This window comes from Mastigoproctus giganteus, chromosome 2, assembly GCF_048544385.1.
Source record: "Mastigoproctus giganteus isolate SK-2022 chromosome 2, ASM4854438v1, whole genome shotgun sequence".
Taxonomy (NCBI): domain Eukaryota; kingdom Metazoa; phylum Arthropoda; class Arachnida; order Uropygi; family Thelyphonidae; genus Mastigoproctus; species Mastigoproctus giganteus.
Genome location: NC_143576.1, coordinates 262,880,917 through 262,902,191, shown reverse-complemented (window position 1 = coordinate 262,902,191; position 21,275 = coordinate 262,880,917). Strand labels below are relative to the sequence as shown.

The 21,275-nt window shown below is 37.9% G+C and overlaps 1 protein-coding gene across 2 annotated transcripts in view; it reads left to right on the top strand.

Annotated features, from left to right (window-relative positions):
• LOC150090444 (bestrophin-2a-like) overlaps nt 1-21,275 on the top strand; it is a 184,967-nt gene that overhangs the window by 152,337 nt on the left and 11,355 nt on the right. The window contains exon 9 of one of the 2 annotated variants that reach the window (XM_090389888.1): nt 6,113-6,372. In XM_090389888.1, coding sequence (XP_090246014.1) covers nt 6,113-6,372 — 260 coding nt within the window. Of the gene's footprint in view, nt 1-6,112; nt 6,383-21,275 lie in introns of both variants that reach the window. The other variant, XM_090389886.1, reaches the window with a different exon arrangement.

Sequence of the window (21,275 nt, the reverse complement as noted above, 5' to 3'; positions counted from 1 at the left end):
CCACAATGGAAAAATCTGTATAACACCCATTGAACTGCTAACTGACCTTTTGGTATTCAAATCCAAAGGCTGTTAAATGGACTAAACATTACAGTAGAGTATGTTGCCCAGTCACCAAGGCAATTCCTTCCACCCTGGCATGCCCAACTTTCAACTTGTGGCTTCTCCATCAAGATCTGGAAGAAGCCTGCCACACTACCATCTGTCTACCAGCAACTCTTTGCATTGCATGAAGTGCAGTATTCTGACTTCATGCCAATCTACACAGATGACTCAAAGTCATAATCATATGTAGGATCAGCTGTAATCTTCCCAAACAAAACAGTTTTCAACATGATTCCACAAGAAACTAGCATATATACTGCAATGTTGCATGCAATAGATATAGCCCTTGATCACATTGTAATTTGGAAAGATAGTGATTACCAAATGTACATGATGTATACTGATTCATTAAAAATGTTACAGGCTTTATTATCTGTGAGGTATAACCCTCATCCAGTCCTGTCCTGGATTCAGCAGATGCTTTTTTCTCTTATTTCACTGATACTGCTGCCAAATCAGCTAAAAAAAACTGCCTATCAGTCCCCTATATAGACTACAGGCAATTAATATGCACCAAATTATATTTCCAATGGCAAGATTTTTGGCACAGACAGGACAAATAAACTACATTAGATGAAGCCTGTAATCAAGCAATGGGGGTCCACTCTATGCAGGGTTTGAAATGAAGAAGCTGTTCTTGCTCAGCTCTTCATAGGTCACAGTCAGATGACACACTCCTTTTTGCTGAGGGCGGATGACCCACGATGCGTGATGATTGTGAAATTATTTTAATCTTTCATCATGTTTTTATAGAATGTCCCGTGTTTAGAGATGCACGACAGCCGTGCTTTACCACTTTTAATAATTTGTCTAAACTGTTTACACTCAGCCTTATTTTAGATTAGCATTAGCATTAGTAGAGGCATATGATGCAAGAAAGCAAGCTTATGCAGCATCAGCCAAAAAAAAAAAAAAAAACCCACTTCCATTTCACCCCTCCGTTCATTCGAAATACCTGTCCAGCTGAGCCTTAAATTTATTTAGGCTATCAACTTCCACAACAAGGGATGGAAGTCTGTTCCACCAACCAACTACCCGCTGGCTAAAGGCAAATTTCCGCACATCTCTCCTATATCTGTCTTTCCTCAATCTGAATTTATGCCCTCTCAGGTGATTATCCTGAGCACTAGGAAGAATCCCATCGGCATTGAGCATGCTCTAGACACCGGCGAGGTGATCCTCTATCAGATCACCTCGCCGGTGTCTAGTCTCCAGACACTGTAATTTGCAAAACTTTATTCATCAGACCAACCCTTTGTTCAGTTTGCTAATCTTGTTGCCCTTCTCTGCACTTGCTCCAGCAGCTCTACATCTTTTCTAAAATGAGGCCTCCAGACCTGTATCCAGTACAGGTCTGGAGGTGTGGCCTGACCACTGCCTTATACAAGGGAATAATCACCTCCTTATCCCTGCTAGAAAAATTCCTGTATATCATTGACAAGACACCATGAGCTACTTTTGCAGCCCGTCTGCACTGCTCAGAGAACTTCATATCTGCCTGCACAATTACCCCCAGGTCCTTTTCATTCTCTACCACTGTCAGTGTAGTACCACAGAGTTGATACGTTTCTCTGGGGTTGCTGTTTCCCATATGTAGTACTTTACATTTGTGCGCCTCCGTAGCCAGGTGGGAAGGAGCACCAATGCGTAGCACATGCTTCTTGATTAGATCGGGGTTCGAGCTCGTCACCACCAAATACGGAGGATGCGGAAAGGTCAGGGAATGACCACCGCATATCCCGGAGCAATATGGCCTTAGTTGCTAATGCTCCTGAAAACCAAAAACAACAACAACTTTACATTTGTCGATGTTAAACTTCATTTGCCACCTCTCAGCCCATCTTCTCAACCTTCCCAGATCCTGTTGCAGCAGCATAGCGTCTGTAGTGTCCTTAACAACCCTGCCAACCTTTGTATCGTCTGCAAACTTGGACATTAAGCTTGATATACCATCATCAATATCATTTATAAATACAGAAAACAATAACGGACTGATGGACTAATGTTATTAGTGGAGGCGTGAGGGACTCCACTAATAACATTAGTCCATGATGAGCAGTGTCCATTGATTACCACTCTCTGTCTTCTACCCCTCAACCATCCCTTTATCCATAGCAGTAATTTGCCCCCAATGCCACACTGCTCCAATTTGTGCATCAGTCTTCCATATGCAACAGTATCAAAAGCCTTTCTAAGATCCAAATATATAATATCAAAGTTATTCCCTGCATCTAGTTCTTTTGTGACTGCATCATAGTATCCAATCAAATTGGTTAGGCAAGACTTTCCCTTAACAAAACCATGCTGTGTCCGAGCTATAACTGAAGTCTTGTTTATATGATCCTGCAGTGCTTCTTTAACCAGTGCCTCCATTAATTTTCCTGAACAGAAGTTAAACTCACAGGTCTATAATTATTGTGTCAGGCTTTGATCCTCCTTTGTGAATTGGAGTCACATTTGCACATCTCCAGTCTATGTGTACCTCCTCTGAGTCCAAGGAAGCTCTCATAATTATGGCTAAGGGTTTGCTTACTTCCTTTGCTGCCTCCTTTAATATAGCTGGATAGATCCCATCCATCCCAGGTGCCTTTCTTGTGTTTATCTTCAACAATTTCTCTTCCACTTTACTCTCAGTTATTACAAGATTATCTAGCTTACTGCCTGAGTTGAATACACCTCTGGCATTCCCTTCGCTGAATTACTCCTCATGTGTGAATGTCAATGCAAAATATTCCTTTAGTTCGTTAGCTACCTGAGCAGGATCATCAACAGTTGAACCATCGATATCAAGTGGACCAATCTGATTCATTCCCTTCCTTCTAGAGTTTACATAAGTAAAGAACTCTTGCTGTTTTTCTTTGCATCCTTTGCCAAAGATTTCTCATAATCTGCCTTCGCCTGCTTAACCTCCTTTCTAACTTGGTTACAGACCAGCTTATATCTATCATAGGCTTCTGTGTCACCCATTAATTTATATGTATCCCATGCATTTTTCTTCTCTGCCATATGTCTCATTAGTTCATCTGACATCCATTTAGGCCTAAACCTTGAACAATATTTCTTAGTTGGTATGTAAAGCCTAGTAGCTTCCAAGATAAGTTCTTTGAATGCTTCCCATTTTGAATTTGCTGTTGGTAACATCATCAGTTGGTCCCACTGTATAGAATTTAAATACTGTCTCAGACCATCGTAGTCGCTTTTACGAAAGCAAAAACCCTTCCCTTTACCCCTGATGGTAGTTACCTCTTTGAGTAAATCCCACTTCAGAACACTGTGATCACTGCCACGTAGTGGTTCCTTTATCTGCAGATTCTTAATGCATGAAGAATCACTACTGCTAATCATATCAAGAGTATTACTCCCTCTAGTTGACTCCCGAACATGCTGATGTAGAAAACAATCATCCAATAAATCCACAAAAGCCTTGCTAGTGTGTGAGTCACCAACCAACAAATTCCAGTCAATATCTGGGAAATTATAATCCCCAATTATGAGACTCTCTGATTTACTGGCCCACTCTATTTCCCTGTACAGTTTTTTATTATACTCTAGTCATTAGGCCTATAGCACACTCCTACTCTCAATTTTGATCTCCCAGTGCTTATGTCACACGAAACTGACTTGACACTGCACTGTCCAGTGATGTCGACTGGCTTCACTTCCTTGAATTTTATGTGTTTTTTAACTAATGGCATAACCCCTTCTTCTTTCCTATCCTTTCTGTACACATTGTACTCCCCTAATTCCAGTTCTGCATTCCTTCTATCTGTGTGACACCACGTCTCTGATATCCCAACAATATTTGCCTTTGATGTTTTCAGTATAATAGTATAACCCCTCCTCCCTTCCTATCCTGTCTATCCTTTCTGTACTCATTGTACTCCCCAAATTCCAGTTCTGCATTCCTTACATCTCTGTGACATCACGTCTCTGATATCCGAACAATATTTGCCTTTGATGCTTTGAGCAATACCTCAAATTTATCAAATTTATTTACCAAACTCCTAGCATTGGTGTACACGCAAGTATACATGCACCTGTTCCTATTCTTAGCTACTCTAGCACAACCCATGTGTTTACTTGTACCGCAGTGACTCCCAGCAGTCTCTGAAATATCCTGCATCCCGTTTTCCAGGCCGCTGCTTATTACAATAGAAGCAGTGCAAGAATCACTTTCACCTCTGCCAGTGGCTACTGTTAATCTATTAGTCCTTGTATCCCCCCAAGCTAGCAGTTTTCCGACCACCTAACCTGCCTCGATAGCATCAGCAAATATTCTTGCATCCTTTCTATTTAAGTGTATCCCATCCCTGTAGAAGCAGTCTCTCCTGTTAACAAGTACACACCAGGCTGAAAAAAATTCTACCTCTTGAGCCTTGCACAATCTTTCCAGGGCCGAATTTATCGACAAGGCTCTCATCATATACTCCCTCCTATCGTGTCTTTGCAGAATTGCAGACACTTCCAAATTCAACCCTAATTCACGGCTTTTTTTCAACAGTGACCTGTACTTGTTAAGTAACTCTGCCGGTCTCCTACTCTTAATATCATTAGTGCCAACGTGTACAACTATATCATCTTTTGTGCCCTTAAAAGATGATATCCGCTCTACAACGTCATCAACCTTTGCCCCTGGCAGACATATTAAACTTCAATTGCAATTTTTCAGTCCATCTGCCAAATTGTCTGGATCTTCTTGTAGTAGCATATCCTGATTACTGTGATTACCTATCCTGCCAACCTTCGTATCTTCTGTGACACGGAGAAGAGTTATGATTCTCCGTTTGGACTGCTCCTTTGTATTTGGCTGAAAGTTGGACCTACATCTCATCCATGGTCACACACCTTGCAAAGAAATTAGATAGCAGAGATGTGTCTGATGTTTTTAACTTTCTACACTCAATTAATTTATACATATAGATTTAAATTTATATGTTTATATATATTTTTTAACTTTATTTATACTTTAGTATATCATATTTAATTTCTTGACATAGTAGCCTATTTATAGGCTACCAAATGTATTTAGTACTGTTTTTATGTTGACTTAGTGCATTATGGCTACCAATCTGCCATTAAACGCAAAATTAACCAACCAACCAACCATAATAACATACCTGACAAGAACCACAGGTTAATACTAACTATTACAAATTCAAAAAAATCATCTCTTTTCTATGATAGAATGGGAAATTGCACTTTTTTATATAATATCTTTATTGGAATCACTGAAAATATTACACAAGTAAATTTTACATGCATACCTGATGCAATGCCCATAACAGCAAAAATGCTAAAGGATAGCCTGAGTGAACAACAGTCCACAACCATAACATTAGCCAGAGACGAATGAATCACATGATCTGCCTTTCTTTCCTTTCCCATGTTCTCTAAAGCTTGTAGTCAAGAACCAGTTGATTCCTATGGACTGCTCAGCATCCAGTGAAGAACACAACCTCTGAACTCTTTGTTTCAGATACAGATCCTCTGGTGTGATCAGAGGATCTGTATTATGTAAATTTTTAAATATTGTTTAATTATTTATCTGTAGATGAAGGAACCATAGGATTCCAAAACATAATATTAAGTTTATATTATAGGTAATCAAGTAAAATTTGTCTGTCTGCTGATGGAAGAGTCCTGTAATGGTCAATGTAATGGTTCAAGAACAGTTATTGCCTGTTAATGTAGCTCACCTTAATACTACTTTAATATAGTCTTAATAATCTCATTTCAATTGCATAAAAAAATTTATTTGCATTCTAAGACAATTTTACAGCATAGCAGCGTTAGCACAACACAATTAACAGTGGGGCATGTATTATTTGTGGCATCATGCAGATTCAAACATGAAACAGGTTAATCTGCACCACCATGAACTATTACTGCTTGATAATTGAATGTTAAAAAATGATATATACATGTTAATCTCATTACTGTGCACTTTTAAACATCATTTATTGCTGTTTTGGAGCACTGAATATTTTTATTTCCTTTATTTGTATAGAGTACCTCAGGAACAGCAGGGTCTTCTTGTTCCAGACTTCTCTGAGGAAGATGATGACGAAGTGGCTGCCCAGTACAGTGGAATGGGACACCGTCGTGCATCAGTGTGGACCATTGTTGGTGGAAAGATCAGCAATCAATTTAGTGTCAGTAACCAGAACTTGGATTCTGAATCTTTAGGAAGTTCTTATTCTATGTACATTGGACCCAATGCTCCTCCACCGCCACCACAACAAGTTGATGACAAGAAAAAAGCTTCAGGTACCTGGGGGTAAGATTCTGCCCCATTTTCTCTTTTAAATTTAAATTATAATTTCTTTCTACAAGCAACAGAAGAAATACAAGCTCTGAGTAGTTAAGTGCTTATATACAAGCTGACTTAACAACACAAGCTCTGCCTATCTGTTATAAAAGTATCTTTATTGAGCTTTGTAATTCACTTGATTGTGCATTTTTTGAAGATGCACATTCCTTTTAAATTTTTATAAGAATACAGAAAATCCATTTACTATCAGTTCTACAATTTTTTTATTAATCCAATTCTTTGCTTCGCATATGAATATATAAGTATATGCACGATTACTTGAGTGAATGAGGATCATAATTTTCAGTATGAAGCAGAAATTTATGGGGTTGAAATAAGATACTTTGTTAACTTAAAATGGAAAAAATTTGAAATTTAGATAAATATCAACAGTTTACAGTAAATATGAAATTACAGTTGCTCAGAGCGAAACGGATACAAAAAATAGATTGTGACAAGTTTAATAATAGGAAAATATACATATATATGAGATTACATACATACAAATAAAAGCTTTCGGTTGTTTAGACAACCTTCCTCAGTTAAACTGACAGTTAAGAATGGAGCATGAGGGCATGTACTGCCAATCTTGTACGTGACTGATTGTTGGATGTTGAAGCCTGTGGCTGTGATGTATGCGGACGTGGCCAGCGTTTGTCAATGGACAGGATTGCTGTTTCGGTGATAGGGTGGACTTGACATCCACTGTTCCTGTTCACTGAGATATTGGAGCATTTGATGTTTAATGACTCCAACCAGGCACGTCGCTGATAGTGGCAGGACTTATCCACAATCATGACATCGTGGTGTGGGTCAATGTCGTGGTGGGTTGCCCAAATGTGTTCGGCAATAGCTGAGTGCTCCACATCCGCTAAGCGGATTGCTCTTTTGTGTTCGGAAAGGCATTTTTTGAGCCATCTAATAGTTTCCCCGATGTAGCAGCTAGGGCAGTCATGGAAAGAGATGCGGTAGACCAATCCGCTTTGTAGTAGGGTGGGGACAGGTGTTTTTACCTTAGAGATGAGGGATCATAATTTTCTGCCTAGGAGTCGTATGCATTTTATCCCATGTGATTTTAAGATTCTACAAACCTGTTGCAATAGGTTTGGGTAGTATAGGATAAAGGCGCTCGTGGCTGAGTCATCACCTTGGATGTTTCTGTTGGTCGCTACGTGGCCACGTGTCTGTAGGTCACACCTGTCAAAGGTATTGATGGGATAGCCACACCTCGTAAGATCCTCCTTGACTTTAGCAATTTCGGTGCGCTTCTCATTTACAGAGCTAGAGTGTGTCCAGGCACGAGTTAGCAAGGTTCGTGCAGTGGCGAGAAGATGGCTATATGCGTGTGCTGACCAGAAGTTGGTAAATTGGCCAGCACACATAGGTTTACGATGGACAGTTGTCTTCAAGCGCGTACCCTCATGCCGGACAAGGGTGTCTAAGTATGGTATGGTGTTGTCTGACTCTAGCTCAATCGTGAATTTTATGAAAGGTGACAAAGAATTGAGGTGGTCTAAGATTCGGTCACCTGAATTTCTGGGGATAACCACGAACACATCGTCCACATAGTGACACCAAAAGGCAATGGGATCTGGTACATTTGTAAATGCACGACCCTCTAATTCCTCCATCGCGATGTTTGCCATGACCAAACTAACTGGAGAACCCACGGCTGTGCCGTGTACTTGTTGGTAAATGGAGTCGTTAAACATGATTGCACCGCCTGTTAAGCACAGTCTGAGGGCAGTGGAGATATCGTCTGGTGTTAGTTTGGTTCTGCTGCCAAGGGTTTCATCATTATCTAAGAGTTGCTTTGCACATGTGATGGCAAGTTCTACTGGGATGGAGGTAAAAAGTGAAACTACATCAAATGATGCCATAACTCGATCTTGTGAGATGGATATGGTTCGGATCCTTTTTATGAACTCACTACTGTTGGAGACCTTGCCTACTAGGGGAGAAAGGAGTCTCGAGACAAACTTAGCTAATTCATAACTCGGTGAGCCACAACAGGATACAATGGGTCTTAGCAGTGTGCCTTCTTTGCGAACTTTCGGTAGTCCGTAGAATTGTGGAATCTGGCAGCCGGAGGCACAGAGGTGATTACGTGTTGATTATGTTATTTTCTTCTGTTTGAGCCAACTGCTGACAAGGATGTTCACTTTCGACTCCCATTGTTCCAAGGCTTTGATGGGAGGAACGGATAAGGGTTGGTAAACAGAAGTGTCCTGCAAGAGCAGCAAGGCTTTTGTCTCGTAATCTGTGTGGTTTATTACGACTGTTCGACGTCCTTTATCTGCTGGTAGGGTGACGATGGACGAGTCTCGTTTCAGTGTCTTAAGGGCAGAAATTTGTTTGTGGCTGAGATTAGAAGAAGCAGGGCGAGCATGGTGTAAAATTGCTGCAGTTTTTAGGCGAATTGTGTTTGCCACATCTTCAGGGAAACGTGTTAAACACGCTTCTACGCCTAAGGCAATATCAGTGATCGGTGGGTTTCTTGGGAGAACAGCAAATTTCATACCCAGAGTCAACAGGTCTACTTGTTCTGTAGATAACTGTTTGTTGCTCAGGTTCAATACAAAATCTGTGCAACTTGTGGAAGGTTTATTATGCTGATGACGAAATCGACGGGATTCACTAATTAAAGCATCGAACTTACGTTTTTGACGTGTACAATAGCGTTCAGATTCTCTGACGGCTTGGTAGCACAAGGTATGGATTATATTGGTGTAAACAGGATCGGGAATTAGACTTCTAAGTTCGATCAGCAGGGCTGCTTTATTCGTTGAAGCATATTGTAAGTCTCGATGAAGGCAGCCAATCCATATGTTCAGGGTCTTGTAGCTGAAGTTTTGACAGGCACATCGCATACATTCGTTAGGAAACGGTGGTTTGTAGAGAAATCCTTTCAGGATAACTTTGTTTGATTTGCACCTGTGAGCAAATCTTAGATGTTGTTTGCCATGGGCTATAAAGATGAAATTCTTTTGCAGTTTCATGACTATGTCATATGTTGGTTGGCCAAGAACAGTTCGAATATGATTAAAGAGGCCTGTGCGCTCTGGATTCATTATTATTATTAAATTACAGTTGCTCAGAGCGAAACGGATACAAAAAATAGATTGTGACAAGTTTAATAATAGGAAAATATACATATATTAGATTAGATACATACAAATAAAAGCTTTCGGTTGTTTAGACAACCTTCCTCAGTTAAATTGACAGTTAAGAATGGAGCATGAGGGCGTGTACTGCCAATCTTGTACGTGAAGTGTGTGATTGATTGTTGGAAGCCTGTGGCTGTGACGTATGCGGACGTGGCCAGTGTTTGTCAATGGACAGGATTGCTGTTTCGGCGTGAGTCAACAGTATCACCGAAACAGCAATCCTGTCCATTGACAAATGCTGGCCACGTCCGCATACATCACAGCCACAGGCTTCAACATCCAACAATCAATCATGCACTTCACATACAAGATTGGCAGTACATGCCCTCATGCTTCATTCTTAACTGTCAGTTTAACTGAGGAAGGTTGTCTAAACAACCAAAAGCTTTTATTTGTATGTATCTAATCTAATATATGTATATTTTCCTATTATTAAACTTGTCACAATCAATTTTTTGTGTCCGTTTTGCTCTGAGCAACTGTAATTCATTAATAATAATAATGAATCCAGAGCACACAGGCCTCTTTAATCATATAACTTCAGTAATTTTTGTCACAAATTTCCTCAATAGCAACCTATACAAGAAAAGAACTCACTTAGATTTCCACAGTGAAAACATCTGAGCTCTTTCTGATAGTTCAATAATCATGATCTGTTTATCATACTATGAAGTTTTACTTCATGGAATAATTAGTTCACTGGCTCTCTTAATGAAAAGCATTTTAATTTGGTTGTGTAATATCCCAAACTAGTAATTGAAACAGAAAGAGTAATACTAAAATGAATGACATATCCATATGTATCAAGTTGTGTGTTATTCAGAATGACCACAAAAATGCCAATAGAGGTCAGAATTTTATCTGTGTATGTATTTTAGTTGTGTTTTACTGGTAGGGTAGATTTGAGATTTGTACAGAATGAGTAACTATTTAGAAGAAAAGTAATAATGAGAGCAAAAGAGAAAACTCAATTTTTTAGATACAGAGGAAGGAATATTTGAATGTGCTTATGCCAAGAGAGAAAAAGAGTAGGAGTAACTGCTAATAGACACATGGGATATTGATTAGAAATCTGAGTGTCATTGAAAATAAACAGAGGAGCAGATGAATCCTTTTTTGCAAAATAAAAGATAATACCAAGTTTTAGAAGAATTGAAATTAACTAAGTTATCTTTGCCCCACTGGAAAATTATCAGGAGATCAGCATTTAAGGAACTGGTAGTGTATATTTGAGAAGTTGGAGCTGTTTGTGCAGGGCAAGGTTTCTCAAACTGGAAGGCAAAATGCAATGTGCTATCGTCAGTAAAACTATGGATAGCATTTCCAGTCAATGGAACAAGGTCATTAATATACAAGAGGAAAAGAGTGGGAGAAAGAAAGGAATCTTGGTTTTGGTTTGTTGTTTTATGGCACATTGGATGAACCTTGGGGAATACCAGCATTGGTGGAGAAGTTAGAAGACAGAGTGCCACCTACCATCGCCCACAGTGAGCGGTCAGAGAGAAAACTGGATACCCAATTACAAAAAAACAGTTGGCAAATCATAAGATGGAAGCTTATTTAGAAGACCTTTATGCCAGACATGATCAAATGCCTTTGAAATGTCAAGAGCAACTGCTTGAGTTTCACCAAACTTTTCCATTGAATTTGTCCATAAATTTGTCTACATAAGCCAGAATATCACCAGTGTCAATGACGGAATTCATACTGGCGATCATTGATTAGATGGAAGGTTTATAGATAGTTTTAAGAGTTGGCTGTTAATTGATTTCTCCATTACTTTAGAAAGAGTAGAAGTAAGTGCAATGGGATGATAATTGAATGGGAGGGATGTCACCCTTTTTAGGAACTGGCTGGATGGGAGCAAATTTCCAAGCAGAAGGAAAAACATCAGAGAAATAAGAAAGTGCAAAAAGGCAACACAGAAGAGGAGTAAGCTCAGGAACACAGGTTTTAAGATAAAGTGGAGAAATACCTTCAGGATCTGGTGCTTTCTTAGTATCAAGATTGTTCAAAATTCTTATGATATCCATTTGAGGAAGACCACAGGAGGCCATTGGGTGGAGTATACTGGGAATGGTAGGAGATTTACCAATATCATTAATGCAAGAGTTAGAAGAAAAGTAGGATGCTAATAAGTCAACTTTATCTTTAGCCAAATTGGCAATAGAAACCATCAAGTTTTAACAGAGGTGAGAGTACAGATGGGCAAAAATTGTGGCCAATAGTGATGGCAAGAGACCAGAATGCTTGGCTACCATTTGGACAAGAAGCAAATTTTCTACTCTTAGTCTGTTCAAAATCTAATTTAGACTGATTAATAATTGCTTTACAATTGTTGCAGACTTTGGAGTAGCCAGAAAATAAACCTGGAGATTCAGATACATGTCAATTGCAATATACAACATTCTTATTTTGAACAGCCTTACCACATTTATTGGCGCCTCCGTAGCCAGGTGGGCAGGAGCAGCAGTGGATAGCACACTCTTCTTGATTAGACCGGGGTTCGAGCCCGTCACCACCAAATACGGAGGATGCGGAAAGGTCAGGGAATGACCACCGCATATCCCGGAGCAATATGGCCTTAGTTGCTAATGCTCCTAAAAACCAAAATAACATAACAACCACATTTATTGGAAAACGAAGGTTTGCATAAGATGTTATTTTAAGATGAGTGTGGAATAAAGGATATTATTCCTACAAGAATAATTTCACTGACATGATCTGAGCAAACATTGATATCAGATTTAAAACAGCAATCCAACCAAGGAAAAGAAAAAAAGAAATCTTGCAGACCATCCTACTTTGCATTCTTGTAATGCCAAACAACACGAGGCTGAGAACTGCCACTAAAGCCAGACACTGTGTAGCATGGTGTTAAGGCCTGCTATTCTTAGACTGTGGACCAATGGAAAGCTGTGTTTTGGAGTGATGAGTGACAATGCATAAGTCTACCAGTCTGATGGTTGTGCCTGGTTGTGGCAGATACCCAGAGAAAACTACCTGCTGAACTGTATCATCCCAACAATGAAGTTTGGCAGGGCAGCATGATGGTCTGGGACTGTTCATGGTTTTTAGTCTGGAACCATTGGTTGTAGTGGAAGAATCAATGAATGTCTATCTAGATATCCTGAACAATAATTCATTACCTATGTTGTAGCAGCACATTGGGGAAGGACCCAATGTGTTGATGTGATGCAGATCAGCAGAGCATTGTTCTGCTGATCTGCATCAGCAGAACAATGGAAAAAAAACATGGAAAAAAAACTGGAGAGTGTCCCTGGAGTCTAAAGCAGCATGAGAAGAGAAGAAACTGTCATAAAGGTTATTTGCAGATATGCAGGTGTCTGGATATTAATGATAGGCAGTGTATGCACATATAAAAAATATATATATGTGTGTGTTATATATTAATAAAAGTTGAAGAGAAAAGAAAATAGAAAAATGGAGGAAGACAAAAGGGAAAGATGAGATAAACAAAAGGAGGAAGTATAAATATAGAAAAGTAAAACGTATAAATATTGAAAAAGTAAAAAGCATAATAAGAAAAATACATTTTAAATATAAGACAAATATATACATATGTATATAAATATATTGTTGCTTATCAAACAACACTGGCATCTCCTCAAGTGTCAACCACCAGAATTGTATGAAAAACTGCAATATAGTGTCTTCTGTTTCTAACATAAAGTACATGCCACAGCAAAATTGAATTATGGGAAATAAGAAGGATATAAATTTAGAGTAGAACAAAGTATAGATACAAGTAAAATGATAGGTATAAGGGAGGATGTTAGCATTAGTAGAGGCATATGATGAAAGAAAGCAAGCTTATATGGCATCAGCCAAAAAAAAAAAAAAAAAATTCTCATTTCACCCATCCATTTGCTCCAAACGTTTGTCCAGTTCTTCCTTGAACTTATTTAAGCCGCCAACTTCCACAATGGCAGATGGAAGTTTGTTCCAGCAATCAACCACCCACTGCCTAAAAGCAAATTTCTGCACATCTGTTCTACAACTGTCTTTCTTCAGTTTGGATTTATGTCCCTTCAAGTGTGTAATCTGAGCAGGAGGAAGAATCCCATCAGCACTGAGCTTGCTCAAACCATTCAAGGCCTTATACATCTCAGTGAGGGGATACTTCCGCTTGCTCAGATTAAGAACCTGAGGGGGCATAGATTCAAATTGAGGAAAGACAGTTGTAGAATAGATGTGCAGAAGTTTGCACATTGGTGGAACAGACTTCCATCTATTTTTGTGGAAGTTGACAGCTTAAATAAATAAGGCTGAACTAGACAAATATTTGGAGTGACTGGATGGGTGAAATGGGAAGGGTTTTTTTTTGGCTGATGCTGTATATGCTTGCTTTCTTGCATCATATGCCTCAACTAATGCTAAATGCAATCGGATCACCTATACATAGCAGTAACTTTCCCTCAATGCCACATTGCTTCAGTTTATATAGCAGTCCTTTATATGCAACAGTATCAAAAGCCTTCCTGAAATCCAAGTATTTGGTATCAAAATTGTTTTTTGCATCCAGTTCCTTGTTCACTGCATCATAGTAACCTATCATATTGGTTAGACAAGACCGCTCCATAACAAACCCATGCTGTGACTGCAGTATAATTGCATTCCTGTCTATATGGCCCTGCATTACTTCTTTAACCAGTGACTCCATTATTTTCCCTGGAACAGTGTTACGCTAACACGTCTGTAATTACTTATGTCACCTTTTGATTCCCCTTTATGAATGGGCTTCCGGAATGGTCAGGAAAGTTTAAGCTAAATTTAATTATATAATTTGAATTTTCTTATCCACTTGGTGTTTTTTTTTTTTTGCCAGTGCAGCTAAAGCTTGTAGCTTCCTTGCATTGTATGGCAGTTACTATTACTATATCAAGCTTAATGTCAAAGTATGCAAATGATACAAAGGTTGGCAGGTTGGTTAATGACAGTAATCAGGGTGAGCTACTGCAACAAGATCTAGGAAAACTGGGATGGGCTGAGAAATGGCAGTTGAAGTTTAACATTGACAAATGCAAGGTACAGCATATGAGTAGCAGTAATCCCAGAGTAACCTATGAACTGTGTGTTACTATACTCAGGGTGTAGGAAAATGAAAAAAGACCTAGGGGTAATTGTGCAGTCAGATATGAAATTCTCTGAGCAGTGCAGACATGTGCCAGGATAGCTCATGGAATTTTGTCAATGGTATACAGAAATTTTTTGTAGCAGAAATAAGGTGGTTAGGCCACATCTCGAGTATTATTGTATAGAGGTCTAGAGGCATCACTTTAGGAAGCATGTAGATCTATTTGAATGGGTGCAGAGAAGAGCAGTCAAATTGTTGAAGGGAACAAATTGGTGCTCTTGCGTAGGAAGGCTTCAGTTCTGCAAATTGCAACTTCTGGAGACTAGGCACTTGCAGTGTGATCTGACTGAGGTGGTTAAGGCCTTGAATGGATTGAGTAGGCTGAATGTGAATAGCATTCTTCTTCTTCTTGCTGAGACTACATACAAGAGGGGGCATAAATTCAAATTTAGGAAGGATGGTTGCAGGATAGATGTGCAGAAGTTTGCCTTCAGCTAGCGAGTGGTTCATTGTTGGAATAGGCTTCTATCTCTTGTTGTGGAAGTGGATGGTTTGAATAAATTGAAGAAAGAACTATACAAATTCTTGGATGGGTGAAGTGTTTTTATTTTTATTTGTTTTTGTGGCTGAAGCTATATAAGCTTGCTTTCTTGAAACGCTTGTCACTACTCGCACTACTACTGGTTAAGACATGACCTAACCATTGTCTTACAGAACAGGATAATCACCTCCTTATCCCTGCTGGCCCCATTCCTGTATACTCTCATCATACAGGAATAATACAACAAATAGGTTTACGTTTGAGAAATTTTACTATGGAGCAGAAGGCATAAGGCCCCCCTTTTTTATGTGTAGGAAACAATTCAATTTACTATATGAAATAACAATGATAGTATGATTAAATTTTTATAATAATCCAGTCAGTATAATTAACAGGGGCAGCTCATCCATAGCACAGCAGCACTCCCAGCTATTTAAATCTAGATATACAGTGAACGGAGTTATATGAAATTTTGTGAAGAACAATGAATATTTTTATAGGACCAGCATATAATATGCGCATCCTCTATTTCCAGTAATCATTTCAATAATAAATGAATAAAAACAATAAAAACATGAAATCGCTTCCAACTTTGAAGTTTAATTAACTGTTGGCCTCACTGTGCACCAGGCAGTGACACATTTTGTATTCCAGTGAATATCTGATAGTTGGTTGCCATTGGCAACTTGCCAATATACATTTTTTATAGGTGAAATGAATCAAAGTCACTGTAAAGTGCGCAGTGCAGATTTCATCATTGGCCATGATCGGTGTGTAGCCACAATGTTGGTGTCTTTTTGTTATTCACCCTAATTCCCATTAAGTAACTAAATAATATCAGTGTTAAGTCAATACCCAACTATCAGTGTAATTATGTGATTACAGCTTAATTGCGAATTGAACTTGAACTTCGTAAGTTGAAGTTATATTATGAGGTGATGTGTAAGTAAAACATTATTTCTACAACACATGATTTTATGAAATTTGATTCAATCATGGCCTCCATGCTTCTCCATGAAGTAAATCACATGACAGCGAATAAACTTCAGCAATTTAGTTTTTCACAATTATCTCTCCAAGAAAAAAATGCAATTAAAAAAGAAGGCTGCCCCACACCAAAGATTCAAATTTCTCAGTGGGGAATAAGTAATAATAAGAAATATATTCACAGTTTTAAAACTGAATGGTATCAAAGGAAAAGTTGGCTTTGTGGTTGTGAAGTTAAAAATGCATTGTTTTGTTTTCCATGTTTACTGTTCGCAGGTGACTTGAAGTAGACAAAAAGTGGCTTTATAAACATAAACAGAATGAAAGAAAAAACTCTAAAACATGAGAGTTTGAAGAAACATATTGATAATGTCATTTCACCATTGCTTTTAGAAGTGTAAAAGTTAAAGAACAGCTTAGTGAGGCCTACAGACTTTCGATCTGCAAACATAACAATAAAGTTACTAAGAATCGTGAAGTATTATCTAAAATAACAGACTGCATTAAATTTTGTGGACAGTTTGAGATTCTTTTATGTGGACATGATGAAAAAGACGATTCTAAAAATCCAGGAGTATTCAGAGGATTAATAAATTTCGCTTGTACATTAGATTCCAATTTAAAGAACCATTTAGAAAGTAATGCAGCATTTAAAGGCATTTCAAAAACTATTCAGAATATTCTTGAATGTTTGCTGCAAATATGCTGGGATGAAATAAAAAGAGAAATTAAAGAAGTTTCATTCGTAGCTGTCATGGCTGATGACACAACAAATGTTTCAGAACATATACAAATGGTAATTTTTTCTGAGATATGAACTGAATGGAGACATTTTTGAGTGTTTTTGTGGTTTTTTCACTCCGGAAAACCAAACAGCAGACAGAATATCGAAGTGCATTTTAGATCAGTTAGACATAATCCTCGAAGGAAATACTCAAAAACTGATTGCTCAGACATTTGATGATGCATGTGTGATGAAAGGCAAGAAAGGGGGAGTTCGGGCTAAAATAAAAGAAGTGTACAAAAATGCACATTTTATTCACTGCTATGCACACCAACTGAATCTGATGATGAGAAATGCAGCAAGTAGTACTCGAGATTCAAGAATATTCTTTTTGAACCTCATGTTGATACCAACATTTTTCTCGAGATCACCACAGCGTCTCTCTGTTCTCAGAAAGCATATGGACAGCCATGTTGCCCGACCTTCCTCTACAAGATGGAACTTCAATATACGCACCGTGAACAGCATTTATGAAAATTTTGAATCCTTAAAAAAGTGCATGGAGGAACTACAAGCGACAACAAATGCAGATAAGATGATTTCAGAAGCAACTGGAATTTTGCACATCTTGAGTAATGAAAAATTCGAGTTTTGGTTAGAACTTTTCCATCAGATAATGCCTCACGTGGAAGTTATTTATAATCAAATGCAATCTCGAGAAATTGAGGCAGTTAAAATACATGAATATATAGGAAAGTTTAAGAATGCCATTCTAAAAATTATTAATTCAATGTAATGTGAAAATCCTTCAAAAACACTCATGATTGATGCGAAGGAAGTATGCGACTATATAAGTGTTGACATAGGTGAGAGATATTCTTTTACAAAGCAATTAATTGCTGCTAAATTGTTTAACAAGGAGAACTTTGTTATTTTTTGTATGAAAATGCCCATGGAAGAGGTACGGAAGACTACTGAGGCATATCCCATGATTGAAAGAGAAAAACTTCTTACAGAATTACAAGTTTTCTATAGCAGACATGATCTACACAATTATTGCAAATTAACTGACTCACTGAAATTTATCTCAGAAAATAATCTAGCTGAAGTTTTGGTGAACTTACAAAATTCATAAAAGTTCTTTTGACCATTCTGATGACTGCTTCAGAGCCCGAACACTGACATTCGACATTAAAAAGAATAAAAACATTTTTAAGGAGCACTATGAATCAGGAAAGGCCAAATGCTCAAGCAATGCTTTCAATAGAGAAAAGCTTGATCAACTGTGCACCAAACTTGGATGAAAAAGTTATTAATCTATTTTCAACAAATAAAAACCAAAGAATGGATTTTGTTTTTAAATAAAAGTTCAAGTCTGTTAATGGTAAGTGTCTAGTTAATGTTTTGTAGTATTTTTAACTTGCTTATTATTATTACTGTGTATGTCTACATGTCTTATAACCAAGGCAATTTATTGTAACTTTAAGATGCAGCACCCCTAAATGTCAGAGTCACGAGCCGCCACTGATAATTAATGATCAAAATGATATCCAAGAGCCTCAATAAAGAAGTCTTTCTTCTATGTTTTAGTAAACTTTAATACATAGGGCTGCATAAATTTTTAAAGCTGCTCAATAGTTATTACTTTGTTGCATGTTTAATATGATAATATATTGTTTTTTTTAGATAATTGCAGAAAAAATGTACAGGGTTAAATCTGGTGAATTCAGCAGGTAGGTCACTAGGTCCATAATGGCCTATCCCCTTTCCAGGAAATTGCTCATCCAGATATATCATCAAACAGCAAGAGAATAATAAGAAAGGGCACCATCCTGCATGTAATAAATAACTTTTCCCTGAAGATGTGATTAGGTAAATTCATTTAACATGCTTAGATAGAGAGCTACAGTAACTAAATCTCTTTCTGAGCAAGATAAAAAAGATCCAAACACTCCCTCAGATGATATTCCTTCCCATACAACTCTAGTATAGTCAATTTCTTTTTAAATTGAGAAGAAAGATTTTTATCTGCCTAATATACACAATAATTGCAAAGAATATCCTTATTTACTGAAAAACTACTTTGTGACCAGAATATTTTTATCAATATCAATGACTGCTCAAACCTTTAGAGAAAAATTCCATATTCCTCTCAAAGAAGGATACTATACTAATATGGCTATACAAACCTTTGATTTAAGATATTTTTATAGAGGTTCTTCATATGTCTGTTTCATTTAAAAGTCTCCAAGTCAGTTTTGATGGACTTCATAGAATTTATTCTCATGTTACAAGTGTTAGCATCATTTAGTATTAGTACTGGCAAAGGATGCAAAAAAAGCAAGCTTATACATAAGCATCAGACAACATAAAAAAAAAAAAAGAAAGGAAGAATTTTTATAGTTCTTCCTTAAATTTATTCAAACTACCCACTTCCACAACAACAACAGATGGTTGTTCTGGCAACCAACCACATGCTGGCTGAAGGCAAACTTCCACACATCTCTCCTGCAACCATCCTTCCTCAGTTTAAATTTATGTCTAGATGATACAAAGGTTGGCAGGACGGTTACTGACAGTAATCAGGGTAAGCTACTGCAATAAGGTCTAAAAAAATTAGGCAGGTGGACTGAGAAATGGCAATTGAACTTTAAAATGACAAATGAAAGGTACTACACATGAGAGCAGTAATCCCAGATTAAAATACCAACTGTGTGGTACTGTACATTCAGGGTAGTGAAAATGAAAAAGACCTAGGGTAATTGTGCAGTCAGATATGAAGTTCTTTGAGCATTGCAAACAAGCTGCCAGGATAGCTCATGGGGTTTTGTTTATTATATACAGGAACTTTGGTAGGGGGTAAGCAGGTGTTATCCCATTTTATAAGGCAATGGTTAGGTTGCATCTTGAGTACTCCCTCATTTTAGAAAGGATGTAGATCTGCTGGAATGAGTGCAGATTCGGACAATGAGACTGATGAAGGGAACAAAAGAGTGGTCCTACTGAGACAGGCTTCAGTTCTGAAAATTGCAACATCTGGAGACTACTTGCCTGTGAAGTGATCTGATTGAGGTGTTTAAGGCTTTGAATGAATGGATTGAGCAAGCTGAATGCTGATGGTGTTGTTTTCTCCTGCTCAGACTACACACGAGGGAGCACAAATTCCAATTGAGGAAGGATGGTTGCAGGATAGATATGCCTAAAGCCATCGTGTGGTTGATTGTTGGAAAACATTTCCATCTGTTTTTGTGGAAGTCATCATCATCATCAGCCATTTTCAATCCACTGCAGGATGAAGGCCTCTCCAGCAACTTTCCAGTTCCTTCTATTTTGTGCAATGGCCATCCATTTACTTATGAATTTCATCTGTCCATCTCCGTTGTTGTCTTCCAGGTTTTCTTCTAGCTCCTCTTGGGTACCATTCTGTTATTTTCTTAGTCCATCTGTCATCATGTCTTTGAGCTATGTGTCCTACCCAAGACCATTTTAGTTGTTTAGTTTTGATAAAAATGTCCTTTATTTGAGTTTGCTGCCTAATCCATGTGTTTCTCTTCTTATCTAACAGTCTGATTCCCAATATAATTTGTTCCATTCTTCGCTGTGTAGTTCTCAGCTTCTCTTCCATTCTTTTGGTGAGTGCCCACATTTCATTTCCATAAGTCATGGTGGGGAGTATACATTGGTTCATTATTTTACGTTTCAGACAAATTGAGATATTGTTCCTCAGTATGTGACTATATTTCCTGAATGCTATCCATCCAAAATTTATTCTTCTCTTTACTTCCAGCCATTTATCATTATTACAGCTAATGACTTGTCCCAGATAAGTATATGACTCCACATTTTCAATTACTGCTCCTTTAATCATTATATCCCTTTCTGTGGCATACTTGTTCATCATTACTTTTGTTTTTGTATTATTCATCTTTAGTCCAAAATCTTTACTTACTCTGCATAGCTGATTAAGATTTTCCTCTAATTCTTTGGGATCATGGCTAATGATCACAATGTCATCTGCAAATTATAAATGGTTTAGGTACTCTCCATTCACATTGAACACTTTTTGCAACCAGTCTAATCTTCTGAAAGCTTCCTCAAGGGCAGCAGTAAACAACTTCGGAGATATTGTGTCTCCTTGTCGAACTCCTTTCTCAATTTTAAATTTACTTCAACTGTCTTTGTCTGGTCTAATAAAGGAGGTAGCGTTCTCATATATTTTCTTCAAAATCATAATATATGGAGTATCTATGCCTTGTCTTTCCGGTGCCTGAAACATTGCCTTATGCTGTATGGAGTCAAATGCCTTTTCATAATCGACAAATGCCAGGCATAATGGTGTTTTA